Source organism: Salarias fasciatus, chromosome 15 (assembly GCF_902148845.1).
Source record: "Salarias fasciatus chromosome 15, fSalaFa1.1, whole genome shotgun sequence".
NCBI lineage: Eukaryota > Metazoa > Chordata > Actinopteri > Blenniiformes > Blenniidae > Salarias > Salarias fasciatus.
In genome coordinates, this window is record NC_043759.1 from 12,925,875 (window position 1) to 12,951,804 (window position 25,930).

At 44.3% G+C, this 25,930-nt stretch overlaps 1 protein-coding gene across 3 annotated transcripts in view; it reads right to left on the reverse strand.

Annotated features, from left to right (window-relative positions):
• Window positions 1–25,656, reverse strand: part of jag2b (jagged canonical Notch ligand 2b) — a 42,927-nt gene extending 17,271 nt beyond the window's left edge. The window contains exons 1-6 of one of the 3 annotated variants that reach the window (XM_030110014.1): window positions 25,475–25,656; window positions 25,291–25,361; window positions 24,286–24,603; window positions 8,069–8,123; window positions 1,983–2,240; window positions 464–524 (exon numbers count right to left, since the gene is read on the reverse strand). In XM_030110014.1, the coding sequence (XP_029965874.1) occupies window positions 464–524; window positions 1,983–2,240; window positions 8,069–8,123; window positions 24,286–24,603; window positions 25,291–25,359 (761 nt within the window). In that variant the 5' untranslated portion in view covers window positions 25,360–25,361; window positions 25,475–25,656. Of the gene's footprint in view, window positions 1–463; window positions 525–1,982; window positions 2,241–8,068; window positions 8,124–24,285; window positions 24,604–25,290 lie in introns of all 3 variants that reach the window. The other 2 variants (XM_030110013.1, XM_030110016.1) reach the window with 2 other exon arrangements.
• Between the last annotated feature and the right edge of the window lie 274 nt (window positions 25,657–25,930).

Below are 25,930 nucleotides of genomic sequence, written 5' to 3' on the forward strand. Positions count from 1 at the left end.
GAGCCGCAGAGCAAGCCGATGAGATGCTTGGTATTCTGAGGAGGATTTTGGGAGGGCTAAAAATACGAGGAGGCAGGCGCGGCGCTGCCCTTTTCTTCTGAACTGAGGTGGAGATGCCCACGAGGGAAGGAAAGGCTGACATGAAACAAAACAAAAAAAAAAAAAAAAAAAAAGAAAACAGGCTTCGACAAGTGATGGTGCCTCCATTTGGAATCTGAAAATCCATCACGCTTCGACACATCCAGCTCGTCAACTGGAGGCGGCGGATGTAAAACGACTGCAGCTGCATTATTTTCGGTGGTTGGAGAAACTACCTTTCACTACAGACACGCCTCATTAAAAATGCATGTATAATATGACACCGATCCACACGCCAAGCACAGGAGAGCGTCCCGTTTCTCTAAAGCAGCGAGTCTTTTTTAGGGAAGAAGAAAAGAAAAAGGGATTTTCCTTCATATCTTACCTGCATTCACCAGGGACAGAGCAGCCTCCATGTAACAGGTTGCAGCCTTGTTTGCAGATTGCTAAAAGAAGGAAACGAAAAAAGAGATGCCAATTAAAAAAAAAAAAAGGAGTAATATTTAGGTTTGGTGCATGACTTTCATTACATTTCCGTAGAAACAAGATCAGAGGAAGGGGCAACAATCAGCAGCAGGAGGAGGAGGAGGCTGGTTTCCCTGTCATTCCTCTAACAAGTGCAACAAGACGTGAGAATTCATGGCACCCCGTACAGGCTGGCGAGCGCAGAAAGGACAACTTTATAGCCTCCATGTACAACATTACCAGCCCCTCTGCACCACCCCTCCTCTTTCTGCCCTTTTTCCCTCCCCTAAGGTTAGCTGGATGATTTATTACGGCTCCCTGCTCTCCTCCAACGCCTCCCACAAGCACCACTGGCATAAACATGCCGGATTTCCACCAAAGATGCTTCATTTGCATAAACTTTTATTGCCCTGCACTCCTCAGTAAATTCCAGTGCTCCTAATAGGAGTGAGATGGGAGGAAAAAAAGGATCGTTCACGTGTAGTTTAAGAACAATACATTCAGCAAATATGAAAATCAATGGGATTTTTTTTAATTAGGTCAAGGACATTTTATTCCTGTCTTGTTCTTATCCTCTTGTTTTAAGTTTCATAAAACGTCTACAATCCAAGAAGACATTAACATGAACGCTGAATCAATGAAACAAAAGAAATTGATTGTTATTTAGGGCAGCAAAAAATGTCAATATTGCGCTTTTAAGGGCATCAACATGTTAAACCGAGTAATTCCAGAGTGACGGCGCATCGACAGCAAAGACTGGACCTGCTTTGGCTTCAAATTCAATTTAATTCAATCCAGCTTTATTTATATAGCGTCAATTCCTACATAGTTATTTCCAGACAATTTTACAAAGAATGACATTGAATGAGAATAAATTACACTGAATTATTCAATATTGCATGATCTGTATTTTTAATTGAGTTACAAAAAACTAAGTATCTACATTAAATCTAAAGGAATAAAGGACAAATTAAATTAGGAAATGTTTCATTTCTTTGCCACCAATTCCTTGTTCTTTGTTTCTGAGGCGTTCCCCTCAGGAGCCACCACAGTGGATCATTTGCCTCCTTTATTCTCACACGAACCATATATGTCCCTCTTTTTCCCACATCCAGTATTATTCTGACGTCTTCCTCGTCTTCTGCCTCCTTGCTTGCACCATCCTCGGTGCTAAACGTACGCTCTCTCTCCTCAGCACGTCTGAACCATCGCAACATTCTCCTTTTAAAGTTTATAGACCCTTCATTGCTGCAACAGTCTCCAAAACCATAAATCACAGCAGGCGCCAGCACTGTGTTGTAAATCTTATTCTTGCCGATAACCTTCTGTCAAACGGCAGCTCTCATCTATCAGCCTCTCCCTCTCTCTTTCTCGCCTCTTGTTTACTGTCGAAGTTTAGCTGAACTTATCCACCTCTGGTACCTGCGGCAGCTTCTCACCTGTCCGGCAGTCCGGGCCCATCCATCCGTCCAGGCAGACCTGCGTCCCCGAGGGTTCACAGCGGTAGTGGCCGAAGTAGTCGTCCCGGGGGACGCACAGCTTGTTGCACTTGTTGCCGAAGTAGTTCTCGTCGCAGCGCACGCGGATGCGGTACATGAGGCGAGCCACCGGCCCGTCGTGCGGGATGGTCTGCCAGGGGTCCCCGGGGTTGATCGTGCCGGTGTGAACGCCGCGCTCGATGAGCAGCTCCTCCTCGACTGGAGTGAAAAGAAGAGGAAGACAATTCACTCAACGAAAACGGCGAGCCATTAAAAACGCCGTCCCTGGATTACCAGACAGAAACATAAGTGAGCAGCTCTCGTATCAGCACAGGGACGGTCCTGACACGCTTTTTGACATTGGAAACATGAGTGTTGACAGGCTCACTGGTTTCCTTTTCCCCGCAGACGGATGTGTCACACACTTGAGCTGCTACGAGTTCATCAATTCATCACTTAAATGAAAAGAAAATCAATCTAAAAACTACTCAGAAAATGATTTCATCACGTTGATGAGCTTGTTTTCTAATCAGATTTGTCCAAAATAAAATCCTACAATTAATTTTGATATTGAAGAGTAAAAACGAACAAAGCAAGTCGTGCCAACTGCTCCGAGAGGTTTTAAAAACGAGTAACAAGAAACACTAAAATCAGACAACGGTGGGATCTCTGCTCTGTTGTAACGTCACAAGAGGAAAGCAGCGCATTCTCATTCAGTCTGCAGGCGCCTTGGTATCACAGAGTGTGTGTGTGTGCGTGCATGCGTGTGTGTGTGTGGAAAGTACCCACTGAATTTTAAGTATGCAATTGAAATTCATTGTCTGCAGACTTATCCATTTTGAGGCGACGGCCGACATGATCAGCGCGCTTCACAGAGCGTTTGCGTCGCGGCCGGCGGGACTGAGCTGACGCACGCCGACATCCTATATAATAAATACGGTCTGTGTTTTTGGGATTCACAGCAGCGCCGGCAACAAGAAAAAAAAAAAAAAAAAAAAAAGTGTTTTTCCACAGTGGGATCGGAGCTGTCAAACAAACTCAGTAGAAACGGGAGGTCTGTGATTTCCTCTCCGCCGTGGTTTTTGGGTTCAGTGCACCGTAGACACTCTGAAGCAATAACACACACAGTCATGTACCCATGACACACACACACACACACGCCTTCCTCTGCTCGGGACGGACACAATGTCAGACAAAATTAAGCAACAATAACAGAAATAACCCCCGGCGGTTGCCAGATAGAGAACAATGGGCCGCGGGCCCGAGCCGGCCGCTACTGCGAAGTGTCTAAACACTGAGCCCGGCCGCTCGGCCCGCTCCGCTTCCTGCTCGATAAACACAAGGAAAACAGCCGGCCGCTTTTCCTGAGGACGAGGGAGGTGGGGGGGGGGGGGAGGCACGCTGGAGGACGTGACGCTGGAGGAGAGGAATCTCACTGACAGACACACACACACACACACACACACACCGATGGGCTCTTACGTAGGACCAGACAGGAGCTCGGTGCTGAGTCAGGCCAGACGTGATGCTCATCTTCCCTTCTCACACCGATAAAATACTGTTTACAGTAAACTGCTTCAACTGGAATGCACCTATACTCCCCCTCCCCAACTTCAAAGTCTGCCAGAATGAAATGTATTTAACCTTTAAAACAATTAACGTGTGGCTTTCAATTCAACCTGATCAAACACAAAAATGAAATCGCTGAGTTGAGAAATTACAGTTAAAGATCCCCAACAGGGACATTTTCTTGGATGCTTCTCAAACCATTCTCTCTTTGCTCAGATTTTTTTCATAACATGAACTTGTCAGAAACGTCGTAGTCATGAATAGCCGCGTCAATAACTGCTCGTTGCAACTTCAAAGCCTTTAAATCAAAATAAATCCAATGAGTCTAATGACAGGAGAGTTCAGGATGAATTTGCTCTTTTCTGTTAAGTCAAGTTAAAACAAAACCTGGTGTGATTGCTGCAGTATTTGTGGAGGAACGCGAGCTGCCTTGTAAACTCCGAAGATGACCCAAAAAGACCGGGTTGGTCGAAAAATCCGTTCTGGGTTAACTTCCAAATTGTCGTTCAATTGAAGTCTGATCGCAGCACGAACCAAAGAGCTTCAAACACTAAACGCAGGACGTGACGGACTTCAGAGGAGCTCGTGTTGCAGATGCGGAGACTGGAGGAATTCCTGCCACGACTTTGAAGCCTTTATTTTCTTTACAAACTGACCACGACTTCTTTCGCAGGTAGAATTACCGCTACAGTAGCTGCTGCTACTGAAGCTGCATTGTACCCAGTGGATGTTTCATTCCCATCTTCCTCAGTGTTTCCTGTGCAGCGATGCCTTGCTCCAGCACGCCTGCCATAATTAAATCGAAAAGCTCCCTATAAGTCACTTTTTCCAAGTCCGTCATGCGGCACCTGCGATTCGCTCTGGATTTCCTCCACAGCAACAAAGCCATGTCCCCCTCAGCTCGAGCTTCATGTTCAGGAAGATAAATAAAAATAAGTCCCAAGGAGCCAAATTCAACAAAAGGGGGACAGGGAGTGCTGCCAGCGTTGGTATGTCCAAAAAAAAAAAAAAAAGTGTGCGGACGTGTCGTCACAGTGGGAAACCCGAATGTGCAACTGGCTGTGCGTGTTTCAAACTGATCAGGACGGCTGGATCGCCACCAGAGAGGCTGGAATTTGCAGGACGTTCCAAAATATGCAGTATGAATTGGAAGCTGAAGGGACAACATGTCAACACGGTGGAAGTGACCCAGTGCACAACAATTTTTAAAAGAAAGAAAGGAAGGGGGGGGGGGGGGGGGTCCCTGCTCGAGTCATAGTGGGAAGAGTTTGAAGAAAACTCCATCAAAGGGATGATGGCAAAACTGCACATGGTTCTTTTTTTTTTTTTTTTTTTTAACCAGACACGATGTAAACATGGAAATACACAACTGGACTCAGTTTTCCCCTCAGAAGTCAGTCGTCCAGAAAAATGAAAGTTAACCTTAAAGTAATTAAAAAAAACTTTCACTTTGGACAAGAATTAAAATAAATCTCATATATATACTATTTTCTCAAACTTCAGCCACAAAGGCAATTTTGGGTGAAACTCGCTGACAAATTGCAACGCAAACACTTTTATTAACCACCAGCTGCACAACATAAGTGAGAATTCATGATTGTGGGGTTGAAGCCAGTGGTGTCAAAGACAGTTTAGTGACACTTTATACTCATTTAAAGGTCACATTTTCATTAATCATTATGCCAGTTTTTTTTTTTTTTTTTGATAGGGAATTTCAACACATCGGCAAGCCCCAAGCTGACGACATTTCAACTTCACATCTTTAAAATGGTCTTAAAAAAAAAAAAAAATCACTGAAAGCTCTGCTTCCAGTTCAGATACAAAAAAAGGTAGAGAGGAATGTAAATATCTGCAGATCCTAATGCAAGTGTTTTTGCTCTAAATGGACAGGACATTCAGCATTTCATCTAAAAATTGGCAACAGCATCAAGTTGCTGTGGGGTGGTAAGAGACTTCTATAAAGTGTCTTGTTTCAGGATACTGAAAAGTAGAGAGGAAGTTGGAACTCTTACCAACTCCAACAGCTTCCTTCTTGATTTAGCTAGAAAAGCTCACCAATGGTGAAATTTGTGTGGGATAGAGAGAAGCAACAAACCAGGCCAAATCCAGCCTAAAGAAATACTTAAAGTCATTTTACTTCCAGTAAACTACACTACAATACAACAGTGCCAGTGCACAGGCTGTAATCTTGATTTGTACCATTACGACTTCTGAGATGCTTTACAACAGTTTGAAAACGACTAAATAAATAAAAGTGACCCACCTGCAGGGCAAAGGCAACAATCCTCGCCGTAACTGTGACCTACAAGCTGCTACATGCGGGCTTTCTTGTGATCTTCCTCCGAGTTTGAAAGAAGCATTTGTTCCAGACGTTTGTGTTTGCTGAACCCATGACATTAAGGTCAAAGTCAGCTGATGCGGTTCAGCTTTTTTAAAAGAGTTCAATAGAACATTTAATAAAACATGCCTGAGCCTGAAATTTACCAGGAAAAAAAAAAAAAAAAATCTCTGAAGTCATTTCTGTGACAGCCCATTAAGAAGTGTTTGCATCGTGTATCCTTGGAGCAGAAAGCAATTTATTTTGCTTCTTTACAGCACTTTGGCTGAGAGTGAAGTGCAAGTGGGCTGGCAGGAAACCAACTGGACTGATTCTCAAACGTCACATTAAAGCCTCAGAGCTGTCAGAAAGGACTAATTGCTCCAAACGGTTTTCACCACTTCTTCAGAAACAGGAGACCACACAGGGCAACGCGAGTCCATGATGTCAAAATCTATTTCTTCTCCATTGTCTGCGTTCACCACTGGAAGTGTGTTTGATGTTATGGACAAAACAGGATGCAATGAGCTCATATAAATAAAAGCCAAGATCGAACAAGCGAGGACTTTATGTATATAAGATAAGATAAATGAATTCATGCACATTCCAGCATGAGTAGAACGGAGCGAGGGACTGGATCATGAAAAGTGCCACCGTCTCCACAGATCAAAGGTTCAGACGTTGCAGCGCTCAATGGGTCCTCTTCCTCCCAGACTGAGCCACCGCTCAGACGGGAAAAAGGAGGCCGAACAGGAGTCCACCCAGCGGACATAACCCAAGGAAAACAGGATACAGCTGGTCACAAGTGGCCGCCGCGGCCAGCGGAGCAGAGCGGGACCGAGTCCTCGGCGTGAGGAACGGCTAATAAACGGCTCATTAGTGATCATGAAGTATCACCTGTGCCAACGACGAGGGGTGACAGCGCTGAGATTTATGACTGAGGTGATTTCAAAAACTGATCTTAGTTTTCCTCATACTTAATGTTTACATGTCAAAATTCTACATTTTTGAATTGAGCACAAACTGCTTGAAGCCACAGGATTGAGACGTTGCATAAAGAGGCACATGATTATGACTGATCGATATCAGCTGATTTTATTTTTAGTTTCAGGACGGCTGGAGCTGCTCAAGCACGGTGCTAAAAGAAAAAAAAAAAAAAAAAAAAAAAAAAAATCACCAAAACATGACTGGCCGATAAAATAATCACCTGGACTTCAATCTATAATGAGGCTTATTTTCATGCATAGTTAAAATATTGAGCCAAAACCTGTGCGTATATCATTTTCAGCACGTGTTTTAATTATTTCTACACACTTTATACCATAAGGGATCTTTAAGAATTGTTAATACTATCACTATAATTTCTAATGTGATTTTAGTGAAATTTTACAGATAAAGCTGAAACGGTTTGCTGATTTGTTTACATTACAATATACTGTTACACAACTAAAATGTGTCACATTGAATGTGACCAACAGCATCAAGCATGGCTCTAAGTGGCTAACATTTAATGAATACATGTGAACTCAGGGCTTTATTTTAGGTGTTTTTCCAAGAGAAAAATCCTCGGCTGCACACATTTTCTGTATTTTAAATGTATGACAGTGCAACGCTAAATGATATTAAAGACAAATCTGCCATCCATGCATTGATTCAGCAAGAGCGGAGACATGCATTCATTTTCACAAAGTTCACAGACAAGAAATCCAATTATTGCAAACTCCCAAATATTACATTATATCATTGTATAGATTCAAAATGTACTATATCAAATGGCACCTTGGTTCATAAAAGAAAGATGGATATGCAGCACTGCGTTAGGCTACATGAGGAAAAAAATACAGGTGTTGCAAAAATGCTCTGAAATATTGTCAGTCAGCGGTCATGTCACACTTGCAAAACTAAATGTTTAATTTGCACCATAATTAAAATATAAATTGAGGCACGACTGATTCAACTGCTGGGCTTCCATGTGGGCATAAGCTGAAGGTGAAAATGCTCCAGCTGGAACTTTATTTTGCTCACAATGAAGCAGAAACAAATATTTACAGATATTTTGTATGTAAATGTGCAACAAGACGGAGTTTCTAAAATAAAAAAATGTAAATTGAGGGTTAGGGGGAAATCATTCACACATTTATAATGTAAAGATGCCACTTACAGTTCCGCGTGTCATTGTCCCAGTCCCAGGCCTCTACGATCAATGTGTACCCCCGCTGAAAACAAAGGAAAACACAGAAATTAGTCATTTGTGACTTTTGGACAAATTATGCACTTGTTTTAACTTATGAACAGTAATGCTGCTTTTCCAACATCAGGTCAAGCATGATTCACATGATTAAAGTAAACATGTTACCCTGTCTGTGCAGTGAATTTCATGGGGAATAACACAAACTTAAACAATCTAAAGTAGATTAAAAATGCCCAGAAGGTAAAAGTCCTTTTTTTTGTTCAAATGATGTCATTTTGTTGAATATTAGAAGATAATTTATCAATTAAGTATCATCTGCAATTTGCCCAAATTCACTACAATGATAATCACAAACAAAAAGCTAAATTTAGCCTGCATACTCTATACAGACATCAGCAGCACACACACTCACACACAAACACACACAGGGATGATGCAAAAATCGATTCCGTTGCTACTACAGAGTCTCATTTGCAACTTGGCCGGCTTGACTTACGCCGTCCGCGAAACCCAATGATTCAGAAGCGCGAGCGAAAAACACAGCGGAGCACAACTGTGGGATGAAGCCAAGGGAGGCGGCGCGGCTTGGAAGAGGAGGAGGAGGAGGAGGAGGGAGGATGCGAGAGGAGTGCATCAAAATGCCTGGCATGTAGCAACGTTTCTCTGGCTCAGTTGTGCCAGCGGCGCAGGAGTGCGAACCTGCACGTGCACACCCCTGCTGGCTTGTCAGTGAGGCTTTGCAGCTCTGATACAGAAATCGATCACAGAGGTCAGCTGGGGAAAAGGCTGCAGAGGCACACAGAGGCTGTGCTTGTTAATACTTTCGTGCTATCGTCAGAGCAATGGGGGGAAAAAACTAATATGGAGCTGCAGATGGAAGGAAGAAAAAAACTGAGAGTATAACAGATCTTTTGACAGAAGGAACGAGGGAATTCGGACTGACTGTTCCACAAAGCTCGGAGACATGCGATCTGAAACTACACACCAAATGGGCACCAGAAAAAAAAAATATTGAGAAATATTGTTGGGCTCAAAATGAAACATTACGTTCGATATCTCCAGCGTCTGGCTGTCTGGTCTCACTCTCACAAGTTACAGCAACATTTGGGGGAAAAAGCAGTTTAAAACGTGTAAAGAACTTGCATTAAAGTTATGTTTCAGATTGTTGAGACAAGTGCTGTCGTCTGTACACCGATTCTGAACTGAACTTAACCAACGCATCTGGAAGGAATTTAAGAAGCTGATCAAACAGTCAAGATTTTTTCTTCACATAAATCCAATAAAAGCAGATGAGTTGTTTATTAGAAAAAAACAGTCATTTGAGCAAAAAATTAATGAGGGAAATGGGTTGACTTTCAATTATATATTTTTTTTTTCGGGAAAATAAAGCCTCAGTAGGTGTGATGCCCATTAGGAAGGTGACTTTGCCAATATTAGCTGGGTGAGATGAAGTGGCTTTGTCCTTGGTTGTCAGACAGAGAGGTAAAGCAGCAGCTAAGGGGATTATCTGGTTTCACACCAGATAGTTTTGCTTTACACTTGACCAGGACAGCTGAAGTTGTACAGTTTACTCTGGTGAAACAGTATGTTCATTTAAATAATCACTCTCAACATATCCTGCAAGTAATATCTGTTTAAATATGACTTTCATTTAACCATTTTATAGCTATGTTTTTTTCCTTCAGCTCGATGTTTGAGGCCAGAATCAATGGTTTTCTTAGCGATTCATCTGTAGATTGGCTTTATAGTTCAATAAGAAGGATGTTCATTTATAAACTTGTTTGCTAAAAAACAGATATTTTGCCATTCAAGATAGAAGTTAGTGTAATAACTCCAGCTAAGGAATTTTAAATTCAACCATTTTCTTAACAACAACCAAAATGTCAAACTATATTTTGTGCTTAAAAAAAAAAAAAAAAAAAAAAAAAAAAGGTAAATGCTGCACACTTTGCAAGTATAGTCTTAAAAAAAAACAACTTACATTTTTGCAGAGCTGACAGGAGTTTGAAATTGCACAAACACACCCAAGCAAACCAGGCATCAGAGGCGTAATCTAGCCGGTGTGCTGCAGGGCACACTGCTAGGCAACCAGCTGACCTAAATAGCACTCATTACGTCACCAGCAGTGACAGTTGTAGTAGTCGGTGTGACTGCTGTGACCTCTAGTGTAATGTCATTGATGGGAACTTGGCCTGGGGGTGGGGGGGGTGGAGGGGCCGGGGGGCATTAACATGTATTTGGGGGGGGGGGAATGTTGATTGCATGAATGAAACGGCGAGCAGAAATCACAGGGAGGAGAAGACTGCAGAGTGTGTGTGTGTGTGTGTGTGTGTGTGTGTGTGTGTGTGTGTGTCAGTCTGTGTTGTTGATCTGGGGGACCAACAAGCCGGGCGGCTGGTTGCTGCTGGGCGGTGGGATTAAGAAGGCTTGTCTGGCTGTGGGTGGTGGTGGGAGGAAGGGGAGGGGAGTGTTGTTGTGGACGGCCGGCGGTAACAGGAGAAGGGACGGAGGATGACGGGGCAGGGTGGGGGTGGGGGGGGGGGGGGGGGGGGGGGGGGGGTACTTCGGCACAAGTGCACGGGCACGCACCTTCAGGTGGATGCGAAGCCGAAAGGAACTAGCACGAAGAGATGGAAAACTGCAGTTACAGCAGAGGACATGTGGGGGGGTGGGGGGGTACTGGGGGGGGGGGGCAGTTGTTGCCGGAAGCTCTGCCAACCCATCCAACTGCAGACGCACAACAGATGCAGCCACAAAGATGGATTATTTGACATGAACGTGGATCATCCCACGACATGTAGCTCGGCTTCTGACCTTTCCACCCATCCCCCCTCCCCCCACCACAAAAGGGTGGGCTGGCTGCCCCAGTCTGAGCATGTGGGTGGGTGTGCACGTATGCCAATGCACACAAGGGACCCGTGAGTGGCAGCGCACGCATGAATTACTGCAGATCTTTGAAACGAAGCACCTCCAACTCCTGACGTTACGCAACAGTCGACCCTCGTCGTGAGGAAGAGGCAAAGATCAGCGGATGAACAGGTGGCCATACTGTGACCTGTGATGTTCGGGGTTTACGTCAAATCCAGGCTTGCTTGCATGCCTGCGTGGTGTAAACGTTTGGGTAAATAGTCCCCTGAGTCAGTGTATGTTGATGAGCAAAGCCTCGGACTAGTCTGGTTTCCCACAGACCATCCCAGTCTGATTAGCTGGATTAAGTGACAGCTGCTCAAATGGTTGGAACAAGATAGATGGATGGGCAGGGGGATAAAGGGGAAGGGTGGGGGAGGGACGGGGGGAAAGGCTACTGAACAAAGACCCTTGTCCCAACACCGTAACTCACCCCCATTCCAATCAAAACCATTGTCCATGAAGACACACAGTCAGCACGGGGACAATTAGTGTCAGCATGTGTGCCACTGAGCCCGAGCAGGACAGCCGCATGGGCAAAGTCAAAACAAGCCGCCTGAAGTTCTTCAATGGCTCCTGATCTCACGCCCAACTGTGCGCTTATCCTAATTTCATTAACGTCTCCTCTTTCCCGACCCAAAACGCTCGTCGGCCACGTTCGGCGGCACGAAATCAGAGACTATGAAGAATCCTCCGTCAGTCAAATCTCCAAAACCCAAGCCCAGCCCTTACCCTGCTGGATTAGAGGATTTACTCAGAGAAATCCTAGTTTCCAAGTCAAGAAGGGGGGGGGGGGGGCATGGCGAAAAAGGATGTTTCTGTGTCATGTAACGAGGAGACAAATGTCATCCTGGCAACATGTGGTGTGGAAATGGTCCGGATCCCAGTTGCTCTCGATATCATCCATCACAAGTGGCAACGCTTAATGGAGGCAGGAGAGGTCCCCGGTGGTCGCGGTGGACGTATGGGGAGAGCCACAGGTGAAGGTTCCCACGCCAGATGAGAGGGTGGATGGGTAAGTGGAAAGTGGCCGCTGAAATAGAAAAAAAAAAAAAAAGGCGGAGAGAACAGAGAGAGGTGGCAGTGGGAAGTGGAAGCCGGGGCAGGTTGGGGTCACTAAGCATGGGATCTGCACGCTTCTCTTTCAAAAGAGGGGTCAGCCCTCTGCATGTGGTGTGATGTGCATGTTTGCATTTGAAGAATACCAAGAATGTGAGATCCAGGCCTGGTGTGTAATCCCATGCAAGATCCGAGTCCACCAGCGATTGAGTATCCCTGAAGGGGGTGTGTCTCCATTGTAGAATTAAGCTTTGATTGACTCATTTCTGCCTCTTTGGGACGCCAGAAGCTGATTGAGCTTTGAAGATCTTTCTTACGAGATGGTTTTCCAACTTTCATGAAGCAGTTGTAAAACTCACAAGCTAAAATCTATTAAAAAAAAAAAAAAAAAAAGTGTGTGACCTTGAGTTATTTCTGTTTCCCATGTCACCTAGAAGTGACCCGAATATCCACCTCCACATCCCCGCCTCCTCCGCAGGGACTTCCACTGACAACTCCTGATTTATTGCCTTCTGATGGGACGTCAGGTCATCACGATTCAGGCTGTGGCCGGTAATCGCTGCATGTAATCTTCATTAATCTGTGATGTCAATCCCAGCTTTTGGTTTTTACTTGGGCCGAGTTCACACTATTCCAGCAGACAGTGAAGCAGGAAGGAGCTCACTCGGAAGAAGTGGTGGAAAACTGAATTTTACAACCGTGGAGCACAGTCGGCTCTGAAAAAAGGGTGTCCGAATCTAGAAAACTAAGACCACACCCGCAAATATTTGGGAAACAGTTGGGAAGGAGCAAGTTAAGATATGGAGGTTAGGGGTAAATGCTTCTCAAAGGGAGGAGGGGAAAAAAAAAAGCATCCATAAGCTGAAACAGCTCCACTTCTGTCAAGAGGGGAGACTCAAATGTAAATCTTGCGGGGTCTCGCTCCTCAATCTGTTCAGAAGCAGGGATCAAAGACCTCCGGTGGCAAAATCCTTGCATGTGTGGCGGTGATGTTGGCAGGCTGAGAGGCTGGACGGTTTTTGACCCTTTGACATCCACACTGAACATTAGCATCTTTCGTTTATTCAAGGCAGAGACAACTCAAGCTCCAAAACATGTTCTTCAAAAAAATGACATAAGATCGTGTTGATCCATATGTAGTAATACTCTGGGGATTAGAGGTTAGTTTTAGGGTGCAGCTGAGGTCAGGTTCAGCATCTCAACACTGAAAACAGATTGATTTGAGAGCTGGAACATTACGTCACCAAACTCCTATCAATTTTTTGGGAGGAATACTTAATCGAAAAGTAAACTTGCATCAAAATATGGCTGCAATATTTAGCTCAATTAAGGAAATTAACCTTTGACGCACTCTGATCGGTTGCATCTCTCTGGGTGGAGAGAAGTTCTGCATGCAGTTTGCTGCCGGAGTCATGTGCCGAGAAATGTCACACAAGGCATTTGGCCGACCGGTGTACACCGGCTGTGTGAGCGCACACACAAACGCACGCACGCACACACACGGCCCATTGAGCGTGTCGCTACTATGCCAACAGGGTCATTACCCATTCACTTCCAATACAACAGACTCCTCCCCTCCTGGCGCTAATTGAGCAGCATGATCCAGGAATACACAACACGCAAGACAAACATCAACACACTCACCTTTACATGCAAAGGGTAATTGAGTTCACACTCCTACCTCAGGCGGGTCGTGAAGACACTCATGAGGTTACAACTACTCGAATGCCAACGGAAATGCGGAGATGAATGAGACACAATGCCAGAATGGGAGCGAGGGTTTGAATTTCTGGCTTGGTAAAAGAAAAAGCAGAATGAAGAGGTAAAATAGAATGGATCAAAACGAGCTCATTCAGTCGGTCAAGTGCACGTGGCTCTGGGATCAAATCATAGCTGCACCACATCTGAAAATACTAGTTGGAAGACATTCAGAGAAACAACGCACATAATGTGTGTCAAGACGCAATTAACACCAAATTAAAAAAAAAAAAGGGGGGGGTTCTAACAAATGGTTCATGCTTAATTAACCCATACAAATGGATCATTGTGACTGACTTCCTTTGGTGTTGAAGCACCTGCAAAGGTGTGAGAGGTAGAGAGGCAGAAAGCTTCAGAAACCAAAGCGCCGGGGCGCCTGCCTGGAGAGCGATGCAGCACCGCCTCCAGCAGAGAGGCATTATCATTTCAAACAGGTTCAACAGTACAGTGACAATTTAACTGCCCATGTAATGACATGCTGTAATTACCCCCACTAGGAGCCTCTGGCACCTGCACAGCGTCCTTATAAGAGGAGGCAGGGGATACAGCGAGCCCCTCTTACACACACACACACACACACACACACACACGTACAGTGTGTTCGTCACATGCTTCAACGCAGAAACATGCACACAGACACTGGGGGGGGGGTTCCTGGAATCTAATCTGTCAGCTATAAACAAAACTTCTAATTAGGAGTAGTTAACTTGTCCTCTAAACACTCTGCCACTCAAAACTGCTCATCTCAGATTCACACATCCTGGGATTCATTTCAGACAAGTTTTTAATCTTGTACAGGTAATTTTGCTCCTTCATTGTACCCGGATTCCAGCAGCGTCTTTGCTAAACCTCTTACTGGTTATTGTTGACAAGTCAACTGCAGTAAAATGAATCTACCTTTTTTTGTTCCAATAAGCCTCAGATTTTATTACCACACCAGCCACAGCACTATTTTTAATCAATTGGAAATCCAAACTTGTGTCTTTGCATATTTGCTCATTAATATTGGCATTAACATAATTTTTATTGTTGCTTTATTTTTATTAAGCAGAAACATATGGAAGACACCTACCAGCATGTGTCTATTTTCACCAACAGCGAAGCATAAACTACTCAGCAGCAGCTCTAACAGGGAGACAGTATAGACCACAGCACTCATTCCATAGTCTTCCTCTTGATTTTAATAAAAATAGAACTCATTATCTTCAAATAATGATTTTCAAATATTTCAACAGCATCAATCCAACAGCAATGCTTTGAGTCTCAACTCACGTCTGCCAGATAACATTTCATCTAAACCACGTTCGGTACACTTCTCTGATCCACTGAGCAGTCACATGTGGTCGGAAGCCACGTAAAGTTGATAAAGAGCCTCTACTAGAGTGAAGAGAAGACGAATGTTAAATGAAGCGAGACCCTACCTCGCCAGCATCTGGAGTATTTTGAAAAGCGTCATACAAATAAAATATTATCAACCAGAGATCAATTTATCAGAATTGTGTCACAATGACAGCAACATAACTATGGAACAAAAAATACAAATCATGTGTTTGCAGCACAGTAAACTTTACAAACCATGGTGGATATGATAAATTAGCTGTGGCGCACCATTTCAAAATAAAACTAAAAACTGCAGCTGAAATACTTCAGACATAATCAAAGGGTGAGTTTCCTCATGTGTCCCACGAGTTCAAAACCACAGGAGGCTCCTCAGACTCGCTTCTTAAACACAGTTATGAAAACGCCCACAGGGAAATGTCACAACGCCGGGGCTCATGCAGGTCTCAAGACCTGGGATGAAATCCTTCATGGAGTCGGCTCTTGTTCATTTCCATTTGCTCAATGCTGAATACTACCGTCTACCCTTACAGAAAGACTTCATCACCACTATAAACCACGAGCAGACTGGTGCTGCTCAACCCCACATCAGGTGATCCCAATCAACTAATTAGTGGTTTACACCTCTAAAACAAAAATCATATTGACAATTTGTGATTTAAACTCACCTAAAAGAAGACGAGTTTGTTTTCATGCATCGGGGCTGCAGGATGTTTCTCAGAACATTTAAAACCAAAGACTTGTTGTGAAGGACTCAAGCTTAACTCCCACAAGCAGCATTTCCACTATTCACAACCGAAAGTTAAAAATACAAAGATGCTTATGACTTCCTCAGTTCGACAGAACGCAAAGAAGCTTTTTGATTCACAAAACACAAAAGGATACTTAACCTAGACATACCGAGAGCACAGCTGTGAGAGTCCGGATGAATTGTGAGTGAAACGACACCTAATGTGACTGCAAGGCAAAGACACAAATATTTCAATTATTTTTCTATCACTAGTTAATGCTGTGTTGGACAAAAATAACTGGAAGGTTAGCGTAAGATATAATTGCTTTAATTAAACATTGACGTACAGTGCAGATATGCAGGTTTAAGGTATGTAATTAAGGAAGGACCCTGGCATGTCTGAACACGGACTAAAAATGTCAATTTTGATAAAAACACACTCACAGTCTACTTACAGCACCGTATGATCACACAAATAATGTCGAAATCTACATGGCATGTTGTGTTCAAACTACTCCAAGAATGTAAAGAGGCTCATCCTAAAAAAAAAAAAACCTGTTCATTCGCAAAATTATTGTTTCAAGCGGGATAAAACCATATCCTCTCCCTGAGGCGGCACGTATGAAAACAGCCTTTAAATAATTACGGAGAAGCTGTTATTTCCCACTTGTACATGCTGTTCTTTGCGTGAAATTACAGAACGAACCAAACAAAGTGTCCTCAGAGGAAATCCCTGCTCCCTCCTCCCCGCCATCAGCGCAGATCTGTGTGATGTTCAGACTGTAGTCGGAGTCAGATGGTAACGGCAGCGTCGGGCTTCCGCGGGGCTGCCGTCCAGATCACACACTCAAATGCTGCACCGCATCTTTGTGGATGAACGACGACAACAACGCAGGCGTTTGTTAGGACTCTGTGACGACGGACGGAGACTCACAAGACACAAGAATGTGCAGCGTGTTTTTGGGGAGGAACCAGAGCGGGACTGTGAAAGCCACGATGGTTCTCTTGATTCAAAGGAGTGGAGACGACGATTCGATCGAGAGCACAAAGCGTGTTGATTGAACAGAATCCGCATGTAGTATTTCATCTTGAAGCTTTGATCGCTTTACAGATTACACACACGGCAAAATGTATGTAGTTTGTGTGAAATGGTTAAAAGGTTAATAAAAAAAAATCAAACTTCAGTTAAAACTAGATGTATGAATCAAAGCTCATAAGGTATTTTATTCAAACTCAAATTCAGGATCAAATTCCTGATTCGGTGGTAAAGCTCTGCTTGCCTTTCACGTGGCTTAAAGTCGAGTCCTATTCCTCGTCAGATATGTACTACAAGAGGAAGCCGCTATGAGGAGATGAAAAGGAAAAACCTTGAAGGTAAGCTTTTCCTTCCATCAATAACCACAATTCACTGTGAACTTCCTGCAACATGCTGACCGGTCTGATCTCTCTTCCCACCATCAGACTGCAGGACGACGTGTTCTTTCTCACACAGGTGCACCTTTCTCTGGATTTTTATCTCCCAGCTCAACACATTCACTTCAAATAGAGTAATTGTTAGCTGCAGCCCTAAAATCAGGGCTTAAACAATATATATCACAAATTTATCACCCGATGCAGGTTTTTTTCCCTACAGTAAAGCCTGTTTGCAGTTCTGTCAGGACACTCTTCAGATGACAGCCTCAAAATCCAAATATCAGACACCAAGTCCCTCTCCTACAGGAGGGCAGCTCTCAGGAACAGCTGCCGTCTCACCTCGGGGAGTTCAGGCTGACGGGGTGATGGCATAATCAATACAGAGCCCAGCTGAATCACAGGTGAGACTCAGGCGAGTGGCTTCTCCACGCGGCAGCCCTGGGACGAGCAGAGGATGGATGGATGGATGGATGGGGGAGGGAGGGAGGATAATTGTTTACTAGAGGCCTATGCTGCTGTCTCCTAGCAACAGATCTGACAAGCTCCGTATCAGGTGTGGCTAACCGGAGCAGCCTGCATTAGCCTTTGGCTCTGTGTGTGTGTGTCTGTGTGTGTTTCTGTGTGTATCCACAGCACAGCTAAGTGCAGAGAGAAGGAAGGAGAGAGGGGAGAACATATATAGCACATGAGCCAAAGTGCATAAACGAGCCACTTATAAAGCCGACATCCTGTTTCTTTCCTCGGATTAGGAAGCACTATATTCCATCTGCATATTTCCTGGTCCTGATTTCTTTCCTCCGTTCTTGTTTTCTCATCTGCAAAAAAAACTGAAAGGCTAGCATGGAAGACGACCAAAAACAACAAGAAAAAAAAAGAAAAAGTTGACTTGATATTTTTAAATATTTCCAAAATTCTGTTCAGTCCCAAAAGGTGTATAAGCTGACAAATGAGTTCTAAACAAACACAGAGGGGCAGGTTATTGCTGGTGTTGGCAACTTGTAAGATCTACCACAGAACATTCAGAGCTACTGCTAAAAAAAAACCACACCGATGACACCCAATTAAAATCATTTAATCGTTACACCAATCTCCCAGCTGCCATCATTGATAAAGAGCATGTTAACAAATCTCATGGTTTGAAGTGTTAGATTGGAACAAAATCTGGCTGGACTGAATAAACAGGGAGGCTGCATTTCACAATTTTGCAATCAACTTTCCAACTAATTATGACTCAGCCAAACAAGAACTTCATTTCAGCACATGAGCTAAGAATATCTAAACCGCTGGCTGGGAAAAACGTGATGAGACAAAATCCGTGAACTGCTGGATTCAGTTTTGAAAAACTGCAATAGTTAGGATAAGTGCAAGTGGTTGGCTAAGCTGTTAAACCGTCGCCCCTCTGATTGGTGGCAACAGGAATACTAATTCTAAACCAAAATGTTTGCGGATCAAAGACACGATGTCTCAATAAACCAACACTGTTTGTCAAACTTCATTTAGAAAAAAAAAAAAAAAGTAGCACATGGGCTGTTAGGAATATTAACACCGATATACAAATACTTAAACCCAAGCATTTGCATAATAACCTGCACCAAACCACAGCTGCTGCAACCAGCGGTGCGAAAGTCAGAAACCGAGAGGCAGAACAAGCTCAGAGAGTTTGACAAAGAAGGATAATCATGGGCTAAAAGAGCTGGAGAAATAAATTCACAGAGCTCAGCACAATTTATCATCAGGAAAATATCCCTGTTGCTGTAAATACTTTCGGTTTTTATCCCACTTGCTGTGAAGAGGTAATACTGCTTCTCAATGCAAATTCTGATTCCATATAACTTACATGAAGAGCAGGAAGTTTCAGGAAGTCGACACAGTGAAAGGTAATGAGAACCTACAGAACACCGCACGAAGGGCCTCATCCTCAAACAGCACAGAGAACTCCATGTCACTTTTGAAAACTGAATATTAACTCCTTTCATCTTTTCTTTTTATTTTTAACTGGTCCTAAACGTTTTGTTCAGCCGACAGGATCGTCCCTGCTTTAAATCCATATCATCCCCCTCTGCTTTGCTCCAACTGGCCAGATGTGCAGATGTATGCAAATAAGCCAAGACTGAACTTCTTCCACACAGCTCCCCCGCTTTTTTTTTTTTTTTTTTAATTCCACACACAAGCAGCATCATGTACATTTTGCCTCTCCCCTTCAGGAATTATTGGCATTTTGATCCACTGCACACACGTGTAATTTAGGCAATGAACGATACACAGAACAATGCTATAAGCATTAAAGTGTGTGTTTCAGTCATAAACTGAATAATGAGCTGGAATCATTCAAATATTTTCGGGGAGTTTGCTCCAGGAAAAACGATCCTCAGCAGGTCTGTGCAGATTAAAGCCTTCTGAATGTGAATGAGAGCGGCGACGATCAGCCACGTGAGACTAACTACACGCCGAGGGAGAGCATGATCAGCAGACCAAACAGAGCTGCCTGCTACACACACACAGACACACACACACGGTATCCCTGGATGAGTTACCCTCCAGAGGCTGCGTGTTTAAACAGCTAGTTCTCTTGTAAATACTCCATCCTGGCTGTCAAAAAAAAATAAAAAAAAATAAAGCTATTGCTCCAAGTCAGCCTCGCAACATGTAGGGTACTTGATGAGGCTGGCGGCTGTAAGAGGAACGACATGCATCCAGTTACCAACGGAGGGAGAGAGAAGGGCCGATACGGTTACATCAAACGGACGTCCGGACGATGCAGCCGGAGGGCGGGGACGGACGCAGAAAGGGAGGCAGAGAAATTCCACCGGCAATTTCATTAGCGATCAAATGGAAGTAAGAAGCGTCTCTCCGCCCGCCCGCGCTCGCCCTCCCTCCTGAAGTGCACACGCAGCATGGGCCAACGAAATGGAAACTCAATCAGGCCGGCCGGACGAGGCCTTGACTTGGTCGGCTTCCCGCTGAACCGGGTTAATGATTGACGGCCATTCTTCAGAGCCCACCTCAGCCTCCTCGCCTAATGTCTCATCAATTACATTAAAGCATTTGGGGAAGCACGCTTCATTTGGTTTTGAAGAGAACCGACGCCACATTCATGCCAGTGGCCGGGATACTACTACTTTATGAATAGTCCATTTTTATATGTTTATATGCCTTTTTGCTTCTCTCATGTCTGTAAACTATATAAACTCCTGCTTAGATTCTAATACGAGCAATGCTTCAAAAAAAGGCTGCAGGCCCATGAGAAAAGAGGCAGCAGCAGCAGGGAATATTACACTGTAAATCCACAAATGTGAAGAGAGTGTAGGCTGAGCTCAGAGGTGGCAGCAGCATCAGTCGTCCGTTTCTTTACTGGCAAACAAAAACAACAAAACAAGCCAAGACACAATCACTGGTAGGTTTCCAAAGAGTAGAGAGGCGTCGTGCAATCCGAGTAAAAATCAGCTAATATCGACTGCATGGCACCGCCGTGGTGATCCGAGGGCGGAGAGGAGGAAGGAGCTCCGGTGCCTCTGCTCCTTCACAGAAACAGCAGCCCTTCCCAGAAACGCAGATTTTCACTGCTCCAGCCTGACTGCGCTGCACTCCACTGAGAGATGAAAACCGCTCGTATGCAAACCGTTTCAGGGTCGGTTCAGAAAATTCAGAAGAATAAACTGGTATTTTCAGAACTCAGACTACCAAGGTCAGAAAGAAAATCATGGCTTTTAATCTAAATGTTAAGAAGAAAAAAAACGATTACTGCGTGTGCAACGGCTTTACCATTGGATTGAGACGTCTCTGCAACTTGAGTAACTTGTACACACTTGCACAGCTCAGACATGTTGCCAAAATTATGCTAGGAAGTTCCTCAACCAGCCATGTTCGTGCAGGGATCCAACAGCTCCTGCACGGTTTCACTTCTATAGCACTGCTGATGTGAGGCTGGAGATGACAGAAGAGTCTCTCGCCCTCGCTGCTTTACATAGGGTCGTAAAACGGGCAGGTGGCCAGACGACACGGCCAATCGCACAGTGCATCTTTGTTTCTGCGGCGAGGAAAGCAACCGCGCCACAGCCAGTGACCCCGCAGGCTTGTTGTGACATCTGGCACTGGAATAGTGCACCGTTATCAGCTGGGCCACTTGACAGAGGGACAGCACACCAGAATATCCCTCTTCACCTCTGCCTCCAGCTGTCTGTCAAACAGCCCAGCACTGGACTCCGGGGGGTTCAAATACTTCAAGATTTAAAGATATAAAGTGTAAATCACATCTTTACGCCACCAATCAATCAGAATCAAGCTGTTAATGTAAACTGAACACAGAAAGACTGAGGGTATCCACTATCCAAGTATCCGAATATCACTGAATTAAAAGAAACAAATGAATTAACAGACTAGTTTATCAATCATCTTAATTATGAGGCATGAAGCCCACCACAGCATTCCCAGTCTTAGCAGTAAATTTATAAACAACTTAGGTTGTATTGCGTGAAATTGTTAAATGTTTTTGCCCATTTGCTGATCATGTCAGATGTAGCTGAAAGCATGATGAACATTTTATGGTTTAATCAAAATTCAGTCGACGTTCAGGGCCTAAAACCGACATCAAACCGAGAGCCAAGTTTCAATCCTCTTTGTTGCAACACTTTCTGAAAGTGCAGTGAAACCTGGAACAGCAGGAGCAACAACATGCTGGCTATGAAGCCAAGTGCTCCAGTGCAAGTGCTTATGATTTCTTTTTTTGTTTGTTTAAACCTGACTCATTCGTGTGCCTGGCGTATCGGCAATCACTCGTCTGCTGTCAGATGAGCCTAATTGCCCTGGAGGGGCTCCCAGGGGCCTCTGGCTCTGCCCAGCAGGAGAGGGGGCTCAGAGAGAGGTGTCAAAACCAGCCAGCAGTGCACAGAATAAAGCACTGCCCAGAGGCGTCGTTTCCTGCAGCCGAACACACATTTCAAACTCGGGGCATTATGCCACCTATTTCTCATTTCAATGGTGAAGAGCTGAAACATCAAACCACGGCCAGGCTGCACCTCGCACCTGCACGCCTGTGAGAGCTTGTTGGATTTTCTCTGCTTCACTTTAACTTCAATCCTTGGCATGTTTTAGGCTCTTGGATCACAGCCTCCACTAGAGGTGTGCGATATATCGGAAATGTTCAAGCTATACTATCTTGAAAAGAAAACAAACGCGGGTCGAGCACTCTCCCTAGCACAAGGACCAGGCGCTTTATCCCTTTCCCAACATCTTTTAAGGAGATCCTGAAATATCAAGCCGTCCAGGCCAGCCGTTAGCTTGTTAGCATAGCCACTGGCGTCAGCCAGCCGTTATCATAATATGACTTTTTTGAGTTGCTATGAGCTATGAATCCATCCAGAGGGGTCCAGGACTACCGCATCCAGGCAGGATCAAGGTATTTCAGTCCAGGACAAGTCCTGAAATATCTACATTTCTTGACACGGTCAGGACGTTCCAGACCTGATGTTTTGCAGAATGTTATTGAAGCACTTTGTGCAACAAATCAGTGACACCTCTTCAATCCTTTACATTAACACCTGACTGCTGCACAATTTACCAGTAAGCAAGGACAATTTTAACAGCATGTTAAGAAATCAAATTTTCAATAACATCAGCTAATCGCTATTAGAAATGTTTTTTTTTTTTAAAAAGTTACTGTGTTTTTTGGCCATAATGCACACCCCTTGCTCCCATAAAGCAAAGGTCATTCTGACATCTGCCTGAATTAGTACAAGTAATTCGCCTTCAACAATTTCATGAGTCAGCAAAATGAAAAAAAAAAAAAAAAAAAACATTTCTCAATCTGAGAAGTAGCAGCTTCCCCTCCAGGATCCACATTTCAAAGCATATCCTCGGCCTAATCACCCCATCATGGTTTTGGCAAGTGCTAACTGGTGCACTGGAACAAAGCCAATCCTCATATATCAGGGCAAGTCGAAGAGATGACCCAGATGACACTGCGAAACACTGGAGCTGCAACTGGATACTCATGAAGCATGCAAGCGTTTAGCCCCGATGTTGTTTCAATTCTCAGAAGGACAGGATGCTGCTGTCCAGCAGCCTCATTTAACAAGGTCCGAGCAGACGCATGTGACCCAGTACCTTCTCTTAGTCATTAGGAACATCAGTCTGCACATACAGTCATCATCAAATCATCATTCATCATATTCATCTGGAAATATACTCACTGAACTACATTAAATTATCCATGTATGCATTTCACTCTAACAAAAGATGAAAGACAAAATAAACAAACCACTCCGCTTGTTAAAGGCCAGTTTAAAATACAGATGTATGTGTGGTTGATATAAGAAATGTGACTCAGTGATGTCTGGTTAAAATTAGGTCCAACAGCAGAAAGATCACTGATATGTGAAAGCACAAATCAAGGTTCAAAGACAATAAGGTCATGAGCTGAATGGAGCGTTTGTGTATTCATGAAAAAAATATTACATGTTGAACTCATATCATGCAGCTTAAAATCTGTGACACAATGTTATATTTAGATCAGACTAACTGAATTACACCTCTTAAACACAAACAAGCAATTAAATAAGTTGCTCATAAGAAAGTGAGTCTGTAACTGCTTTGATGGTTTCACTATTTACTCCATTAACTTCACATGTAAACATAAATGAAGAGCTCACGTTGTAGTTTTAATTTAGTGCAATAAATCAGCTATTTGAGGGAGAGTTATGATTTGTTTGTGCTCTGGGACACAGTTCCTTATTAGCTGTCATTCTAGTGATCAAAGTGTGAAATCTGAGCTGCAGGTCACAGAAGAAATTAAACACTGTGTGCTGCAGTTTAACTCCCGGAGAGATAAAAGATCACAAGCTTCGTTTTGACCGAGCAGGTCTGATGCAGGTGATGCTGAATGACAGAGAGAATTGGAGTGGTGTTGCTTGAGGGGTCCAGCAGCTGGTCGAACGGATCAATAACGGGGTGGGGGGGGGGGTGGGGTTAAAGAAGCGGCACTCACCGGCCAGGCGAACTGGAAGGGGATCAAAATCTTCCCAGCATCGTCGATTTTATTGGGGTTGTTCTTTGCGCCCCTGAAAGAAAACGTATTTCCACCGAGAACGCGCGTAGATCCAGCTCCGAACGTGCACTGGCCGGGGGTGGTGACCGTCTGGAACTCCTTCAGGCACACTTTGAAGTAAGTGTCGCACTCGTCTCGAGTGCAGCGCAGGTCCGCGGAGCTCCGGGAGCCGTCGCAGCACTCCCCGTCCGCCAGCTCGCCGTTTACGTTCTCCACGGAGATCAGCTGCAGCTCGAAATAGCCGGTCGACTGGGCCACCTGGAAACAGCACGTTCAAATAAATAAATAAATAAATAAATAGAATAAGAAGAGCTCCAAATTACGCACAGTCGCGCGTAAACAGCTCGAGGTTAATCTGGTGCGTAAACGTGGGCGAGTGGCCAAACTGCGTTTTACTCTTAATTAAGACCAATATTAAAAAGGTTTTACTTGACCGCGCGAGGTGGATGTCCCCCCAAAAAATAATGTGTTGCACTATGAATGGAGCACGTGAACACCCACCAGTGTTCCATGCCTTTTTTTTTTTTTTTAAGACAATCAGGTTACTCTCAGCAAATTAACCACTGCAGCGGCCAATTGATGCAACGCAACTTCCAAGTTGTTCGGTCCAGGCCCGATTCTCCCGGTAGAGGAACGCATGGGAGTCCGCAATTTCGCCAAAAATGGAGAAGAGTATAGCTTTTTGTATCAAACGCTCAAGACTTGTCATGGTAACACGATCACATGCTGCACAAACTGACGGCTGCGTAATTCAATTATCGATTAATACGGGATAAAAAAGGCAAAAAAAAAAAAAAACGAGCGCAAATACATCTGCCCACGCCCACCAACTTTTAGCCAACGATGGTCATTTTTTGGGAACATATTTTTTTTTAAAAATTCAATCATGTGGGATAAAGTATATGGTTAATAATAATAATGATTAAAAAACAGGAGCGTTCTTACCTTGGGCCATAACGTCAACAGCAGACACACTATTGAGAGGCAATTCCTAATCCTGGTGCGATTCCACATGCCTCCGATTAATTAGAGTGACATAGGAGGGGGGGCAAACGATAAGAAAAGACAATCAGCCGCGGACCCGGCGACTCGGTCCTCCCCTCCTGACATGCAAAGAGGAAATATTTACATGCGTGTTTAGTCCAGCGCGTACGTCCGAGGCTTCAGCGATGCGTTACATGCGTGTTGTGTGTGAGCGGGCGGCCGCGATGGTCCATGTACAGGAGGATCCCTCCGTCAAATCTCTCCACACAGCAACTGAGATGTTTCGTAGCCACAGCCTGAGGAGAGGATGTCTGCTTTGATTGGCAGCTCCGCAAACCACTTACAAATTGGCCTGCGGGCAGTCTCTGAGCCAACCGGATTAAGGGGCGGACAATAGTATAATAAACCCCACCAGCACCAGCAGAGCAGCCACTATCACCCTCCTCCTCCTCCTCCTCTTCCTCCGCCTCCGCCTCCTCCCAAAACTTGAATTATACTGGCTTTCTATTCAGCCTCATTTAGACAAACCGCATTACAGCGCGCAAACAAAGCAGGGGTCGGCTTTAATTAAAGGCAGCCGCACAGATATTCTAATGAGCTC